The 18716-nt window shown below is 40.4% G+C and overlaps 2 protein-coding genes across 7 annotated transcripts in view; one reads left to right on the top strand and one right to left on the bottom strand.

Moving 5' to 3' along the window:
• Positions 1-2972: 2972 nt before the first annotated feature.
• Positions 2973-6608, top strand: LOC107223844. Of its 5 annotated transcripts, none has more exons than XM_046735271.1 (10): positions 2973-3217; positions 3319-3563; positions 3647-3707; positions 3789-3923; positions 4000-4218; positions 4321-4626; positions 4778-4882; positions 5050-5216; positions 5493-5901; positions 6007-6608. In XM_046735271.1, the coding sequence occupies exons 2-10, from the start codon at positions 3447-3449 to the stop codon at positions 6171-6173; spliced, it is 1686 nt and encodes a 561-aa protein (XP_046591227.1). In that variant the 5' UTR covers positions 2973-3217; positions 3319-3446; the 3' UTR covers positions 6174-6608. The 5 variants fall into 5 exon arrangements, with proteins under 5 accessions (XP_046591227.1, XP_046591234.1, XP_015519150.2 ...); XM_046735278.1 differs by having other exon boundaries at positions 3659-3707; XM_015663664.2 differs by having other exon boundaries at positions 3501-3563.
• Positions 6609-6759: 151 nt separating this feature from the next.
• LOC107223842 (proto-oncogene tyrosine-protein kinase receptor Ret) overlaps positions 6760-18716 on the bottom strand; it is a 59175-nt gene continuing 47218 nt past the window's right edge. Inside the window, exons 9-19 of one of the 2 annotated variants that reach the window (XM_046735260.1) lie at positions 18209-18382; positions 17890-18068; positions 17184-17390; positions 16048-16150; positions 13837-14005; positions 11916-12220; positions 10999-11200; positions 10616-10745; positions 10319-10520; positions 10043-10221; positions 6760-9982 (exon numbers count right to left, since the gene is read on the bottom strand). In XM_046735260.1, coding sequence (XP_046591216.1) covers positions 9519-9982; positions 10043-10221; positions 10319-10520; positions 10616-10745; positions 10999-11200; positions 11916-12220; positions 13837-14005; positions 16048-16150; positions 17184-17390; positions 17890-18068; positions 18209-18382 — 2314 coding nt within the window. In that variant the 3' untranslated portion in view covers positions 6760-9518. Of the gene's footprint in view, positions 9983-10042; positions 10222-10318; positions 10521-10615; positions 10746-10998; positions 11201-11915; positions 12221-13836; positions 14006-16047; positions 16154-17183; positions 17391-17889; positions 18069-18208; positions 18383-18716 lie in introns of both variants that reach the window. The other variant, XM_015663658.2, reaches the window with a different exon arrangement.

Raw genomic sequence — 18716 nt, forward strand, 5'->3', positions numbered from 1 at the left:
TGGACCCTCAGGAACCCAGTAATCGCAGCGAAAAGAGCGTAGGACCAACAGGAGAGAAATGGCGAGCGAAAACCACATGTTGAAAAATGTCGAAAACTCAGGTTCTGTTTTTTCGGCTGTAACTTTTGATGCGTTGATCGCAGCGTATTGGGACTGCGCCTAATCGATTTCTCTCGCGAAATTACGTCCGATCTGTGTCACGATTAATTGATTCCAGCACTTTTCAAAATCGCGAATATTTTCGCCAAAAATGGAAAGGGGTTAGCCTTACTTTTTTTTTGGGCAAAAAACTTTTGTTCTTAGATTCGATTTGAATGACCCTTATCTGACCAATTGGACCCTCAGGAAGCCGGAAATCGCAGCGAAAAGAGCGTAGGACCAACAGGATAGAAATGGCGAGCGAAAACCACATGCTGAAAAATGTCGAAAATTCGGGTTCTGGTTTTTCGGCTGTAACTTTTGATACGTTGATCGCAGCGTATTGGGACTGCGCCCAATCGATTTCTCTCGCAAAATTACGTCTGATCAGTGCTACTTCTGTGTACAGTGGCGGTAAATATTCATGTTACGTTCGAGCATGCAAAAAATATCCGTTTGACCGGATAAACTTGGACGGATTGAAAACAGATATTGCATCAGCTGTCAAAGTAAACGCGTGAAGCAATGATCAACGTGTTACTGAAACTTCGCTACGTACAAGCGTGTTTTACAGGTATGTATCAAGTCACGAGGCAGCTGCTGATAACTCATGACTGTTTATACAGTGAACATGATCTTATCTATCCGTCGCCTATGGGGACAGCTACATATGGAAATGGATTCTGTGTTTAATCTAGAAGTTTATGCACTGTATAATTTGAACTACTACCCCAATTGATACTCTACTGAGCCTGAAATGCGGTAGCATCCGTTTATAATAATATATATATGAATACAGCCTGATTTGTACAAGTTGAAAAAAAAAGAAAATCACTAACCACACGTATGAAGTAGATATACAGATGTGGCTTATAACTATATACCATCACTCTTAGAGTCTAGAACTTACAAACTAATCGTGTACAGCATACAGTCAGTTTCACAAGAACGTACGGGCTATAACTTCAAAATTAGGGCTTGGGAGCAGCGGGGGGTGGTATTTTTGAAATCAGGAGACACAACTCTATCATGCATCGATTTTAACTCCTAAGCTGTTTCGCTCGACCTATCAGAGTGCAGTAGCTGCTGCACAAGTTCCAGCGTAACGCCTACATCTGCATGTCGCGTCGGTCCGATGCACATTCAATGCACATGCAGCCTGCTAGCGGACCGATCGAGACCTAAGCTCATACAGGTATATACGTGAGTTGGGATGCCTACTGGACGCAGTGTCGGGTCAGCTTATTCCATGTCAATGATACCAAGAAGTATGGTAGATGTATTTTATTTGCCATAAAAATTGTCCACACAATGCACAGCAGGTGTAAAACGATGAGCACAATTATTAAGTGGAGTATTCCGTCCCCACAGTTGTCAACCCTCTGTCCTTCTTGAACTCGGGATGATTGGTGGGCTGAAAATAGATAAATTAACATTAATTTCGTTGGAGCTTACAAGACGTTCCGAAGGGCGCACACGACAACTTGGTCGACGGACCGTTGATATGAGCAGCGTTCCCAACCCCGTCGATCAGAATTATGTGGCCAGAGCCGTAGCATTATCGTACGCATAACAAAATTCTAGTATTTTTCAGGAAACCTGAATAACGTAAAATTGATTCGTGAAAAGAAACAAAAAACATCTATGAACACTCAAATTCGATTATTTTATTTAAGTAATGTCTTCTTTCCTTTGGTGAAACGGACTCATGATCGAACAGCGATTATGGGGAATCGGGGGGGAAAGAAAAGATTCTAGCAAAACATCGACGAGGAAGAAAAACCGAACGAAACGAGGAAAAATTTACATGTGATGGCAGTGAATGTGAAATTATAGTACATTTACGAGTTATAGTACGGGTCCAATGTTACATAGTACAAGTAGTCAAATTATGTGACATGTACTATAATTATGTTACGGTTGGGAACACTGATAGGAAGAGAAAGTTGCATATGAGCCCATCCTTCCATCTTTGTCTAATCGCGCGCATGCGCGCTCAACATTATCTCGCAGTGTAGTATACTGGCATACACGACTCTTTGGCTTTCTTAGGCTACATTAGCTTTGTTGAAGGGAGAACAGGTAACTAAATGATTGGTACGCCTGGATAAGTATCACAGATAATGAATTATCGTTTATTAAAGAATTCTGATGAAAATATCACGCGGTTTTTTCGCCACAGCTCTGGCTGAGTGTAACCGGCACTTTTTGCTCGCGCTCGGGAGCGGGGAGAGAGTTCTCGCACGATCATTCGTCGCAGAGACGGAACGTCAGCGTCTGCTTACGCTGCCGCTTACGATCTGGGGCGCTGCTCTCAGCTCTGACGACGGGCGAACCTGGTCGTTGTCGAGAGGTCACCACAACTCGCGTGTCCCGCGCATGCGCGATTAGACAAGGATAGAGGGGGGCCTATACGCAGCTTTTGCTCTCTACCGCGCTATCGCCTTCTCAGCCCGCTCATGCGGTCTATTCTTATATGTATATGACACCGACTCCCGATTTGAGTGCAATACTTTACGCACTCAGTGCTAAATTCACGCACTCGAGCTGCCAGTGGAACACGCTGGAAATATGAGTCTACCGCTAGTGCGCTCTCAGTTCACACTCAGTGCAACCAGTGGAAAATGCTATCAGTTCTTGTCGCCTCTACATACTGACCGCTTCGATGCTTGCCGAATTGAATTGCGCCTTGTTGAGCGTAGAAGTTCGCAGAGAGCGCTGCATGCCGACGAAAAATCCCATAAGGCTACAGTCTACATATCTTCAGTCAATGCTAGAAGACCGTGGGCGCAGTATGGTTACTGCGCATGCGTCATTAGAGAGAGGAAGAAAAAACACCGGTTTCGATCTCCTCTCTCATTTCAATAACGAGACACCTCAGCTTGTATCCAACGAAAATTCTATGCAAACAAGCAATGAGCGCCTATCATATTCATCATTCTATCCTTATAGCCATAGATTTCTCTCGTTTTTCGGCGGCATGATAGAATACAAAACGAGTCTGGTGTGGCTCGTGTGGCCCGTGGGTTGATGGAACGGAAGTACAGAGTATGGAACAATGAGAACTGAGGATACCAAGGTATGGGTAATAGATGATTTTTTCATGCTTACTGTAAACCTAATTGTCATTTACGCATTTCAGTCGACTTATTTTTCCTTATTGTTTAACTCTCACCACAGGGAAAAAGTTTTACATTGGTGGGAGATAAGGCTAAATATTGCTCAACGCTACAGCGTCAGTACATATTTTAGATCGAATACCACTTGTGTTATAACATTATACACAGTAATCCTCGTTATCGTGAAAAATGAGTAAAATAATTTTTTCTTTATTCCTTCTTTCATTCTTAAAAAATTCCAAGAGTGACCATACTTCGGGATTGGTTTGTTATCTCAATGGCTGTAACGAAGGTAAATTTGAAACGGTATGTTATTTACTTTTTTCCTTTGACATTAATGCCATAACTTTTGTGCATAAAATATTTGATGAACACACCTTACTTTTCAGAGTTTTTTACAGGAGAACAAGATAAAGAATTGTAGGAAAACAACATGTTCTTTTAATGACTGTAAGTCAGAAAGTTTACACTGATAAATTGGCCTCTGTTTTCATCTAGTCTTTTTTTCACCATGGTTTTCACCTATTTCAGCGTGTCCAGAGGTTTCCTCAAGTATGTGGGGTGGTTCGTCTTCTTTCAGCTATGACGAAATATTTAATTTGGATATTTTTGTTGGGAAAACAAAAACTGTACTGAATTTGACGATAACCAACATCACATTTTACAGTGAGTGTTTGGACAGAAAGCAAGAAAAAATTTGTTCACTGTAGAACTTCATGTTAGATTTGTTTTTTATTTACAGAACTGCACATAGGACTGAGGTATATCAGCATGAAGCCTCCTACGAATGACAGGATATGCCAGACTGTTGATCTGCGTAATGATACTTCGTCAAAAACCTTATCGTGGTATTCGCTAATACATCACGGATTCGATGCAATCCTGCAACTTTTACTGGAAGGAAAGAGTACTAGTTATTTTAAGAAGTATGCTTTAAAAGCACCTCGACGACGTGCGTATGGTAAGATGTTTTGCAAGTATGCCACCAATGAAAAATTCAATAGACTTCTTGCACAGGTTAAAACAATTCTGAATTTTTTATACTGAACTAATTATTTTTCAGATGCTGGTGAAACTCCACAATATGACGATATATTCACATACGTGGACGTGAGCGTCTCAGACAAAGTCTTTTTAAACATGAAACCACTACCTCTGGTCTTCAATGTGTCCATGTACAATGTATCATTTTGCAAATTTTCTAATCATAATTGTAAACTTGACAAGCCTGAACATGTTAAAGGACAATTGACTTGGGAACAAAGTTTATTTCCACAGGAAAATTCAAAGTACTACTTCAAAGTAACACCAATTTCCAAACATGATGGAAAAGTGCTAGAATGGACAAAAAGTGCTCATTTTGTTATGAGTAAGTTATTCCAGTTTGGAACTATTGGTGCCTAACTATAATCGTTATTCATTGATTCGATACTACCTTCAGATTAAAAATGATCAAAACTAGTTTTCGAAAATTGAATATATGTAGCAATGCATTGAAGAAAACATTTTTTATCTTACAGAAAGTTCCCTCTGGACAGCGACATACATAGTGACTACTGTGGTTTTTTTATTGATTGGGATGTTCTTTGTTTTACGCTGTGTTTACTTCTACTACCGAAACAAGAGTATGTTAACTTAATACTTTGGTCAATCGATGTACATTTATTTTGCAATTCGCACATGGTCCCATGGCAATACTATTTCATCTGACAAATTTATATTTCATTATTTATCTGAAGACTAGACAATTATTTATCATTTAATAAAATAACTAAATTTCTTAACCCCGCAGAATTACCAAACATACGTTCAAGAAAGCCACGTTGTCTGTTGATATATGATGGAACACACAATGACCACATTGATGTTATGATTAAACTGGCAGAATACCTTATATCCTGTGATATCGATGCTATAATTGATGTGCTGCATGCCATGAAGGATGACCTCAATCTCCATGTAACCATCCATAATATTGAATTTAATTTCTGCGTTTATCAGTAATATTCTGCAATGAATAGTAAAAAAACAGCTTTTGAAGCTTTTCTTCTCATAACTAAATTTCAGTAATTGAACACGTCTTGTGATATGTTTTGAATTTTTTGACCGCCAAATTTAGTTATATGCAGTACATTAAATCATACCTAAAATACGTTTTATGTTACAGGCCTGGAGTAACAGATACGGTCATTATATCATTAAGCTTTACTCAAGAGAAATTTTCGTCTATTTCAGAGTCCAACTCAATGGTGCGACGAAGCACTTCACATGTCTAACTGTGTTATTGTGGCACAGTCCCCGCCACGTGATAATTCTGTGAGAGTTACTAGAACAATATATAGATTCCTATATGACCATGCTCGCAGATTAATAGAGGAAGACTACCATCAGAACCACAGAAGATATTTCTTCATCGAATTTCAATACTGTCAACAGACTGACATACCTGTTGAAGCAGCGTCGTTCAAACGATTCAAAATGCCCACAGATTTGGACAAACTCGTTGATGAAGTACATAATGCGGATTATTCCACAGTATATACCGACCATAACGCCAGAGACTTTATAAATAGCATAAATTTGGCCACAAGAAGCATTATTAACCAGACACGTGAAAAACCAACATCTTTTGAAAACATCCCTAGTCAGTTGCATTTTCTCTTCCATTGTCAATCTATATTTCTATTATCGCAAATTTATGATCTTGATTTTATAGCTTAGAGCACGTTGATACTTTCATCTATTTTAGGTTGTCTGTCGAAAAACAATCCGAGGTCCAAGGTTGATTCAACGACAATAGCTGGCAATAAAAGTACTACTTTCATGAACGGAAAAAGACGTGATTTTGGAGATCGATCTTATGCAACGTTACTGAGTTCTTTGGATCTTCTAGAAGCAAATGAAAAGTTTAACTAAGTACATGTGTCACATAAGAACGTGTTCATGGAATGCGAATAACTAATATTTTTGTCCAACTCCACTTGAACAAAGACTTCGTGCGTCAACCGACAATTTTTCGAGTCTGCTTCATATGCAAGAAAGGCGCATTTTCAAAGAGACTAGGACAGAAAAATATGTGCATGATGGGCGGGTGTTAATTTTTTTTCTATGATTACCGCTTGAAGGAATGCCCCGTAGACTCCTTCTCTTCACCGCTAAAAAAAAAAATGTGTTTAAGTGTTACGTTATTGAAGTGTTATTTCTCAGTGATGAATATTTTTATACATATTATGTAAGTAGGTACATTTAAGTGATATTATACACGTGAATCTTAACTAAGTTTAATAAGTTGTATCCATGAGTTTGCAGTAAAAAACTTGCTGAAATTAAATGCCATCTGTTGAATTGAAAGAATGTAATTATCAATTGAAAATAAGATTTCTCTCGCAAAATAACGTTGATATATTTATAATGGGGCAATCTACGAATTGCCCCCAAAGAGGAAAACTGGTCCTCTGAGCGTTACGGGGAACGTTGAGCCAGAGAAGAAACATAGCAGGGAAACGTTTAGAGGATATATTTGCAAGATGTTCTCGTTTTAAAGTCTCGAGACTGACTATTGTTACTATCATCACGATAGACCGAGTAACCGTACGGAAGGGAGATGATTCAACATTTGATAACTGCGAGGCTGTCTAAGGGGAATAACATTAAGGGTTGTGACACAACTTCGTTACAATATAGTGCATTAAAGAATCAATCCCAGCATTTTTCAAACCGGTAAAAATTTTCATCAAACTGTAAAGCCTTACGTCTTCAGAAAAAATCTTTCGTGTCAGAATCGATTTGTATGACCATTTCTTGACTAATTGGTCCCCCTGGACCGCAGAAAACGCGACAAAAAGACCGTAGCTTCAACGGCAGAGCAATGACGAACGAAATGCCATCATCAAAAATGTGACGGCAAAGAATTTTTGGTTTTTTGAATGTAACTTTTGATCCGTTGCTCGTAACGCGTTGAAACTGCGTCCAATCAATTCCTATCGCAAATTCACATCGGAATAGTGCATCAAACAAATTATTCCATCACTTTTCAAAATCGCGAAAATTTTCGCCAAAAATGCAGTCATTAGTCTTACTTTTCCGCGATTGATTGGTTAAAAAAATGTACGTCTTAGAATCGATACACATGATCTGTTCGAGCCCAATTAGACTTCAAGGATTGCAAAAAAGCATCAAATATACGATGTTTTAAATATCTACCGCTTATGACCGAAGTGATGGTCCGATTGTGCTCGGTTTTCCCAATGGTTTAAAATGATAGTCGATAGCTAACGCATTAATTACCGATTTGGTTACTATTAAAGCGATCGCCAGATTTGTCCATGACTGCATGGTCGAATGTACGCAGATGCTATATGTGTGTAATTTTATTTTATTACATAGTAATTACAAGCAAAGAATAATGGGCACCTTATTAGCTATAGTGCGTCAGATTAATCTTTTTCCTTGAAGATGACGTAGTAAATAATGTTCTGCGTATTTTTAGTTATATTACGTATATAATGCATAAGTATATAATATTTATAGTTTTTGAAGACTGCATCGTATAACACGTAAATTTATAGTATAATAGTGTGTATAAATATAATTAGGCAGACTAATGGAATGTTCGATTTTATACATAAATACAAACGTTACGACATTATCGCAATATACATAATAAGGTACGGAAACGCAGTCTTTAATTTCTTAAATCAGATATGAAGATTGCAAACCGTAAATAAGTTAAGCCTCCATGTATATGTAACGTAATGTAGATAATAATAAAAACAAGAATAGTAAAAATCATTGACGATGGTAATAATAATTATAATAATATTGAAGATGAAAATAAGGGTTCCAGCATAACATATTAGAACGGGATGGCTGTCGATTAAATCTGTTATTGTTACTGGCACTCGCCTCAACGGGGTATTATCATTAAGGAAGAAGAACAAGATATGTCGTTACTGAATAACTGATTGATGTAACTAAAAATGGCCGAACTAAATAGTAATTTTTTATTTTCGACAGGGTATCCTTTTCGCCTCATTTCGATTCGCCTGAGATCACTTGCACATGACCTTATTTCGGACACCATTATTCGACAAGGGATAATTCGTCTGAGGTTCTATTTAATGCTGGTGTTATTTGACACGGCGTTCTCTACAAGGACGTCCCGGTAGAAGTACCTGAGGCGAATAATGTCGTGTCAATTAACGCTGTGTGAAACAACTACGAGATCAATATTTCTCTGTGGAAAGTGGACCGCAGGTGAATCGGGCTCTTTCACTTTTTTTCTTTCCTAGATCTAAACTTTAAAATAAAACTTAAAATATAATTTTGTACCATCGAACTGAAATGTTGTACGATTTTCTTTGGTGTTGTACACGGTATCTATATCGATATAAATATATATAGCATCGTAGATATATTTGTATATACACAAATAATAATTATAAAGATGAAATTAAATGGTTGAATTATGAAGATTTTCTTCTATACGGCGTAACCTTACGCAGTACCTCTTAAATATAATCAGTGTAATAAAATATGAAAATAAAAACCGAAAAATCTCGAAAAACGCAATCCAAACACGAAACAGCTATATTCAATCACTCTTAATTATCGGAATAATTATTGTAGACAAACAATCATAGGTACAGTTGCGCTATACCCGCAACTATGTTCAACTATAACGCAACACATAAAACTAACATATAAATCACTTTTAAAACGCTATAACAGCGATTAGTCTGTACCGTGATAAACACTATACACAACATATCTCCCACTACGATCAAACGTACTGCGAATTCAGCACTGCAACAGTTCCGTGACACTTTTTAAGTACATGTAACAGTATTCTATTATAGATAAAAATGCATCATAGGCTGAAATACGAAATTATTTGGTATATCTATCTTTTGGTATATTAAATAATAGTGTAAACTTGTGTATAATATGTATGTTGTATGTTATACACCAAGGCAATCGTCCCAGGACATACACGGATCCGTTATTTCACTTTCGCCTATCGAAACACGCATGGCTATTACAATGATTACCCTGACCGTGTTTCTTTGGTCCAATAAATTCACCGAAATTTCGTCACCCGTTTGCAATCTCCCTATTAAGTTTCGATCTCACAAGTATTTAAATAATCCTCGTATAATCATATTACGTCAATCACGGCTGTGATCCCCTATGTACATCGTTCAACTGTATAAATCCGTCATCCGACAATAACAACGAGTTGAAATCTACACGCAACGGATTCTACATGGCGCGTCCATTCTGCAGACCATTCAGACCATTCAACCCGTTCAAAACTATCCCGTTTTCAATTTTTTCAATGCTCTTTTCCACGCTGTTGAAAAGCAGAAGGTCCTCTTGTCCCTCCTTCGCCTTCTTTCCGTCCATGTCGATGTACGACTGGGGTCGTTCATTCGGTGGCGTTTTCAGGGTGTTGTCCGTGCTACTGGCCACGCTAGCGTTCCGGAGTTTAATGGGACTCTCGTAATGGTTCTGGGCCATCGGTCGGTTGGAGATGTCGTTTACGTACGGTGGCTTGATCGGCTCCTCCGGAAACGAGGCGATGGGCTGTTGCCACAAAGCTTGGAGCTTGTCGACCTTGTCGCACTTGGTCATCTCCTCGGCCGGTGTTTTAGTCAAGTAGTTAACGTCCGTCCGCATCACTTCGTTGTTGACGTTGCCGTAGCCCAGCTTGTCGGTTCCGGAACCTGAAACACAGGAGTATATACTGACGACCGTTCCTCCCAGATCTTTTCATCGAAACTCACTTGTTGGACTGTCCAATGCGTGGAGGGACGTGAAGTATGCCCTGTTGTGAACCGTCCTTGGGTTCAGATCCAAGTAGTCGACGCCATCCTCTAGCATGCGCTCCCAGTGGCAAGTCAACTCCTTGAACGATGGCCGCATGCCCGCTTCTTCGTGCCAACAAGACACCATCAACTTGTACCTTCAGGGCATAAGGAGAGTCGCAAATTGTGGGGGGCAAAGAGATAGAGAATACGTAAAAAGCAAATTTTACAGACTTGTAATATTCTATTACTCACAACTGGTGAGAACAGTTTGCTGGCTTCTCCATGCGGTAACCGGCCTTCAGCAGGTTGTAGAGATTATGGACATCGACACCGGGGTAAGGCGACGCTCCGAGAGTCACGAGTTCCCAAAGAAGTACTCCGAAACTCCAAACGTCCGATTTACTCGTGTACACGTGATCGGCGAGTGACTCAGGCGCCATCCACTTAACGGGAACTGTAATCCGGAAGACAAAAAAGTTTCTCGGTTAGTCGATGAGGATTTGCATAATGCACGTTATTTCTCCGACTTTAGTTTCCGCTTCTTCTCACCTCGACCCTTGCTTCGCTTGAGGTAAGCGTCGTCTTCGTAGACGTCTCGCGTTAACCCGAAATCCGAGATCTTGCAGACCTTTCCGGTTGCAAGAAGGACGTTTCTGGCTGCCAGATCCCGATGCACTAGCTGATCGCAGGCAATGATTCGGTATTAATAGTTTTTAAGGAAGTTACACATGGATGTGGCTAAATAACATGGGGTCGGAAACAGATTAGGCCAGGGTATAGTTTTTGTTTTCAACATAGAAGATGCTAGATACTACCGACTCTCGCGGTTGAATATGACAGTCTTAAATGCAGTTTTTTCTAATCTAGCGCCATTACCATAACTTCAGCGAAGATCATTTTGTCCTCATTGTGTCCTCGGTTCATTAAATTACCTTTATATCGGCGAGGTAAGCCATGCCCTTGCTGATCTGCCATGCGAATGACAGAATATCGCGTGGCGTGACGCCGTAGTTGCAGATTGAGTCAACAATCGAGACGTCTTCTCGAGTTACAGCAGGGGATGCCGAAAGCAGGGACGTGGAACACGGGGCTCTGCCCTCTGACTCCAAGTGCCGACTTCGTCTCAGATAATTTCTGTGAAGGAGAAAAACTAGGAAGCTGATCATATTATACGACGAAAAGAGGGCGAGAAGAAAGTGAGGGTGACGGAAAGAGAATTCGAGGTTGACAGAGAGAAGAGGAATTCAATACTATAATGTCGACTTGTTGGGGTCAGCGGCCAACCAGGGTGAATTCAACTCAGCACCACAATGAGCGCGGATGTATAGGTATAGCTTGGGGAAGAAATGAAAAATTTAATAATAAGCGGGAAAAGAACTATTGTCCACTCGACCAGCGGCAAAGCATTGTGCCGTTCGAACGGAATTCGTTGGACTAGTTTAATATATATGTCGTGTATATAGGTATGAACGTAGATACACCGACGGTACATTCGCTATACCTATGCTTACCATTTTTACGTAAGGTAGTAGTTCTTCTCATTTCATATATTCTAACGATACAATGGAACACCTTAGGTTCATTCTTATGGATAGTATGGCGGACACAGTGGGTGTCAATCAACCGTTCGGAGAATACGAGTATATCTAGTAAACGAGAGCGGAATCATTTTACTCGGATGATTAGATGTGAAAAAATTCTCCACTGCACCTTCGCGTACTTTTCTATAAACGATTCTACGAAAATTCACGTATCTACCAAAGGATTCATGATGTGGTGTACGAAAGTATGATTGCAACTTCGGAGCTCGTATAAGCAAATAGTTGACAGGGAGAAAGGAATGGCGAACCTGAGTGATCCGAATTCGGCGAATTCGATGATCAAGTAGACCGGTCCTCCAGGAGAAGTGCAAGCTCCTAGGAGTCTGATGACGTTTGGATGCTGTGCTTCCTTAAGTAGTTGATACTCGGAAAGTAGATCGGCAAGTTCCGAAGCACATGCTCCTTCCTTCAGTGTCTTAACCGCTACAGTCGTCGGTCCGGGCCAACCGCCGATGTCGATGGCTCGAGCTCGAAGGACTCGGCCAAATTCGCCTTCGCCGAGAACTTGTTCGATGGCCAACTGGCATCGTGGAAATTCCCACTTGGGATCCGGCTGAAGAAATTGGATTCGGTTCTTGTTAGAATTTTTCTAATTTTGTTAAAAATGGCCATTTCACCTGCTGAAAAATATATTCAACTCGTTTTTCATCGTATTTTTGAACTTTTCGCTGTGGAACAACGCGAAAGCAATGCTTGCCTGCTGGGTGAAACACATTGCTCGCTTTCTGACTTATTTGTTTACTCTTCCGCGTAAACACACGTGTGCAATTTTCATACATATTGACGGTGGAAATTTAATTTCAGCTGGAAGGTCGGAGGTGAACAAACCTTGGAACTGAGCATTTTTAAAGGTCGGTGTTGACGCCGATCCTCTTGCGAATTGCGATAGATCGTATTCCAGCACTGGTATGGGGGTAATCAAACTAATAAAAAAAAAATTCAATTTCCTTCAAAATGTGATAGAAAACCAAAATTAAAAAACAAAAAGAAAAACATCAAAAACTTTCGCGTGGTTTTGAAACTGATCAATACATACTTGGAGGTTTGTTATAAATTCGCAACTTTAGCATTCAAATACGTTGTCCCCTAATTCGATTCACCGGAAACGGTTTTCTGTAGGAATTGTCAAAGCGAAGGAACTTTTGTGTATCCTTTGCCGCGATGAACCGCCAGCTTACGGAAAATTTTACGCTGCTAATCGTCGTTTTTATCCGGGCTATTAGCGTTGATGAAACGCGTTTCTTTTTCACTTTCGTAACGGAGATACGCGTGGGGTGTACTGCGCGAATAGATATCTACCAATGGATCGATTTCCCAGGAATAGGGAGCTTATCCAACTTAATCCAGATGATACAGATTCTTGATTTATAGGACTAAATAAAATCCATAAATTTCTTCTCTCATCTCATCGGTAATATACCTACCATTTTACCTTACACCTAAACACACCATCGTGACTGTAGTTACAGGGGTGAAGAACGTTGAGTACAGCGGCGATCAATCACGCGATGAAGGGACGCGTGGACGCTGAAGTAAATGAAACGCCCAGGAAGTTTGATTGCTAGTTTCGCGGAATAGCACTTGGAAACTTTACTGCGAGAACTAATAACTACTAGTTTTATATTTGCCTGTCTCAAAAGCAAACATGAAAGATTGGGACCCTGCCGTGCAACCAACGAAACAGGGCGAACTTCTGCTCGAAAATTAAAATTAAATTGAGAGGTGTGCTGGTACAGGTAACGCGAAAGCCTTCAACAGACGATGTAATTGCAAAAAAATTGAGAAGAAGCCTCTCGCAGAGCCTTTGGCTCAGGCACTAGCGTTATTTAACGTGGATTATACTCTTCGCAGCATTAAAGGGTCATGCAGCCTGCAGAATTCAGCTGTGCGAATAGAAGGGGTGACGTGAATCCCCGAGATTTAAACTGACTTCCCAGCTCTTTGAATATCAAGGATATCTGTGCACTGTAAGCGGTGAGAAAATCCCGTATGCAGGCCATCCGGTGATTATTTTTAGTCACAGCCAGTCCGCGGTTTCTTTCAAATTCCAAGTATGCGAAATGGAAATCCGCGAAAATCCGTGGTTGAAAGAATTCCTTTCAATCTGATTCTCGCAAAACTTAGGCAATGAATTTATCACTCGTAAAATGAGAAAAGTCAAAAACTTACCGGACAAGACTTTGGCAATAGCAGGGTTCGATTTGCTGTGGTTAGAGAGTCCAGGCCGATGAGAAGACCATCACCGCGGTCAATGTAGTCGGAGGGTAGAATGCTGAGACCGCCTACACCCCCATCGGCGTCGTGTTTGCACTCACGGCGCGATCCTTTGACCGCCATTCTGCGAAAGACGAATCGATGACATACCTATACCCAGTGAACGGGAACTTATTCACAATTTCGAAATATCCGAAATCCCGGTTTTAAAAGTAATATTCACTTTCGTAGGAAATAATTGTATTCCAACGATTTCCAAATCTCACCTAAAGTTAACCATTCGAACACTAGTTTTCAAGATATCAGGAATGAAGAGATTTTCGAAACATGTCCGAAAATTTCGTGACATGGGATTTTCTTTAGGCAAAATTTGGAAAATTACACAGGATTTCGAGCAGGTTGAAAACATTTCGCTGACTGTCGAAATAATCGAACACGTCCATTTTACGAAACAGGTTTTGCGGATTGATGAATTGATTGATGAAAAACGAAGGATTTATACGTTGCATTGGCGAATTTGAGAATAATTGGGAATCGAATAAGGATTGAAAAGCCTGTGAATTGTATGTAGGTATTGGAAGATATTCTTATACACAATCTAAGTATAATAAACTGTTACGCGGTACGAAATAGATATACATATATCTATAAGCGACAAGATTGCCTTCTCACAGAATATAAAGAGAGGATAACTCGAGAGCTAGAAAGTTTTGTAATCTTCCAGGCGAGTGGGATGATATTGCATTGCGCGTTGAGAGTACGGAGCTTTTGTCAAGTAGGTAGTTGCAGCTTTGAGGTGCGCTTCTCATCGGCAGCGTCCGCTATAGTATACTCAGTATTCGACCCCTGGTCACAGGCCTTGCGGCGTCCAATCGATATCCCAAAGTGTCGACGATAAGGATCTTCCTGCCTCGGGTTCGCAGCCGAGGGTGAAATGAGTGAGAGGACTAAGTATAAACTTCATGAGTGAGTGCAGTCTGGTGAATTAGTTATAAGATCCGATTCGCTAAGCGCACTGCGTACGTCAATTTCTAGCCCATAGAGTGCCTCCGAGAAAACAGATGGACCAGATCCCGACCGTAAGTCAATCCCATCATGTAGACATTTGGAAAGTTTTCGCGAAACCCAAGGATCAACCGAATTCTTACATCGTGTCGAAGAGGGTAGGAAATCGATTCACGATGATAAATTATCCGGATGATTCAGCTCTGCGTTATATATATATAACGTCGACTTGGCGTCGAGAACGAAAGTTTTAAACTGTCTTCACGTCTGAGGCACAGAGTTTCACGTTTCTGATCAAATAATGAGATTAACTTATCACTTTTTTTGCCAGATTGCTGCACCGCACGCTGACTCGATTATACTGCATCTTTCAACAGCCGGCTGCAACGTCTGGTGCAACCGCTGTGCATACAAAAAATGCAAACAAGTTTAGTGCGACTTATGCATTTTAGTCTGTTGTAGTGACGTGATGCAGGGGTCTTGGCTTCTGCTTGTAGACTGCGTACAGTTTTTCACCTTCAAGTTATTGCATCTGTCATGCATTCGATGACATCGCGAGTCTTCCTCGCTACTTGTTCTTTGAAAAACTCTTTCAACTTGCTTTGAAATGCGTTAATATCACCAATTTCCGTGCCGCAAGTAACAAAAAAATCCGAAATGAAACAGGAAATGAGTTTACTTCCAGGTCTGCAGTGACGCAACCCGCACATAGTACAATGCAACTGCACTCTGATATTTGAACCTCGGCAAAAGTCAGAGCTTGATATCGCGCGAGCCGGGAATATCTGATCCAATCGTGTTAACTAGATGAAAAAAGTATATCGTTCGTAGAAGAGTTTATTCCTCAATATACCGAGGAGGTGACCTCAATCAAACATCAGTACCGGTACATTCGAAAAAATCTGAAAAAGAGTAATCCCATGACTCGGAAAAAAAACTAGCCTCATACCATGTGTACGAAAAAATAATAAATTTTCAGCGTCATGTGACGTTGGGGAAAATATTTTTTATTAATTCCTTGCGCTAAATTCTTTGAATCTATGATTCATCGAGGTCAGGTTAAAATAAAAGCTTGTTTGCTCTGATTAATTGAGAGTTGTTATGCAACGAACGTTGAATACGCACTGTAATACACAGAAACAAGGGAACTCTAATTCTTACCGGTATCTCCAGGTGACAAAAATTCCAGCAACGACGATCAGAACGAAGAGACTCGCGCCGATTACACCGACAAGACACGTCGGTCCGCAAGAGCTGCCAGGAACTACTGAAACACCAAAGCATTGGGAGTAGGAAATTTTCATATTCCATACAGCTTTGTCTGCAGTTTCTGCCGGATGAATGAGAATTCGTGCCTTGAATAGAATTAGATAATTAAGATATATTAAGATAATGATATCAGAATGATATCAGAATGCCAAATTCGATACCGCCGCGGCGACTCTTGAATCCTTGATAAAAAACGAACTACCGTACGTTAATTAAGGTTTACGAAAGTCACGGTAATGATCTTGGCGATGTAATCCGACCTCGATCCCGTTAATATTAACGATTATAACGGTGGAAACAAGAACCTACTGCGACCCGAAACGACCTCGTCGTTGTTTTGAGTTAGGATTAGTCGACCTTAGACTCTGCTGCTTGTATTACACGGTTAATTGCTGTTATAAATATCTATTCTCGACCACCCCAACGATAATGGTGATAAGTGATGAGACACAGGTAATTCTCTCAACACCCAAAATAGTTTTCTTTCTCTTCTTATACCGTTACTATATATCTCTCTATATTATAAAGATATCTTATAGTTGTTTCAGGAATCCAGCCCTTCCGTCGACCACCCGTCATTCCCTTCACTATCGCCACATTTATACCTACGCAGATTTAACCCAATTTAATCCTACGTTTATTCCCTTACGGCTATGACGATTTAACCCTGTACCATACGTACATATCTGTGACGATTTAACCCTTTACCCTACGTATGTACCATTATACCTATACTGATTTAACCCCCTTTACCCTACATAAATACCATAACACCTATGAAGACTTGACCCTTCACCTACCGTATGCACATCCATCTAGTAATCAGGGATTTAACACTCAACCCTTTACACATATACATTCCTGTACCTACAAAAATCTGACTATATGTATGTGTGTCAAATCTATAGAATATTTCCACTCTGGGATAGTTGAAATCGAGTAAACATTATCTATTCTGGAAATCGAAGCTCGCTTTCAATACACGGTGTGAAAATTTGAGTAAACGAGCAGCTCCTCATCAAACATACCTTTTTCCGGTCCTGCAATACCGGCCAGGCTTTTACCATCTTTCTTTGACTTGCCGTTGGATCCAGGACCTCCATGCGGGCCGTTTTCTTTCTTCTGAGTTGTCCTGGGACCGCAGGTGCACTGCAACGTGTCAGTGCACGAGCACATACCCAAACCAACGTCGATTCCTCGCCCTTCCTTGTTAACGTGAGCAAAGTGGACGTCGGCTGTGGAAGAAAAAAAAAAGAAACAAATACGCATATAAAAAAGAAGTAAAAAAGAATTATGATTCTCCGTGCTGAGAACGATTTCATTTGTTGCAGTTTCCAACCGTTACAATGACAGTTTAAATATTATTAGAGTTGCTAGGAAATTTGGTACAAGTAACTATTCGGTGTAATTATAGTTGTCGATACTACATTTTCTAGTTATCGCCTGACGTTTGTTTGGTTTGTATAGTTTACTAGATTATTATTCCTGCACCAACGTCAAATTGTCACAACAGTTGTACAAGCAAATATAGTACGAGTAACGGTAAAAAAAAAAAAAGAAAAAAGTAACGTGTACTAGATTTTCTGATAACAGTGACAAGTCAAATTTTCATCTTGTACCCAGGACTATATTTTTCACGCATGGTGCCAAATGAGACCAATGGACAGTGCGCTAATCGAAACGCGATAATTTCTTTCTATGTATACAACTATATTGAAATTTGGGAAAACTCACATTCGATGACGCAATCCTGAGGGCAAATTCGAGGGTTGAGTTCTTCGAGGGCGTCGCAAGTTTTGTCCGGACAGTGTGAAAGGGACGGCGAACAAGTTTCGTACCGCGAAGTCATGACCATAGAGGCGGCACTCGCTTCATTCTTTCGCCAGCTGCATTCGGGGGTGAAGTTGCCGCTCCTGACGATTACACAGTGACTGGTATCGGTCAGGGTATTCACGGGAAAGTATGAATTTTGGTTGTGCAAATACGAGGGATCAGACTGTTTAACGTTATTTGCACAACGTTAGTAGTGAAAATTTCACAAGCTTTATCTCACGTTAACGATCCGCTGCCCACGCCGCAGCTGCTCTTGCAAATTTCCTCCGTCTCGGCGTTAGCGCAGGAATGTAATCCCACCGATGTGCGATTACAGGATGATCCATTCACCAGGTGAACTGTTAGCGAGGTCGTTGATACCGTGCCGTTTCGGTTACGCCACTCGATTTTCAGTCTGAAACATCCGTCATTTAGCCGCGGCTGAAATCTCTTACAAGACTCTCGAGAATCTTTGAAACTTTAAAGACGACCAAACGACCTCTTTTAAATCATTTCTCAGGCAAGAATTCACAATTTAACAGACGCCGTTAACTTCCGTTAAAAGAAAAAAAAAAAAAATCGTACGACTGTGATCTAAAAAGTAAATGGTTTCCAAAATCTTCAATAAATCGTTACGGAGTTCGATACACATCTGTGCACAACTTCGCGCAGCTTGTAGAATCCTCGGTGATAACTTATTACGGCATATTAGCTATCCGAAAATTGCCAGCTTTGCAACTATTGCGGAA

Source organism: Neodiprion lecontei, chromosome 1 (assembly GCF_021901455.1).
Source record: "Neodiprion lecontei isolate iyNeoLeco1 chromosome 1, iyNeoLeco1.1, whole genome shotgun sequence".
Lineage (NCBI taxonomy): Eukaryota > Metazoa > Arthropoda > Insecta > Hymenoptera > Diprionidae > Neodiprion > Neodiprion lecontei.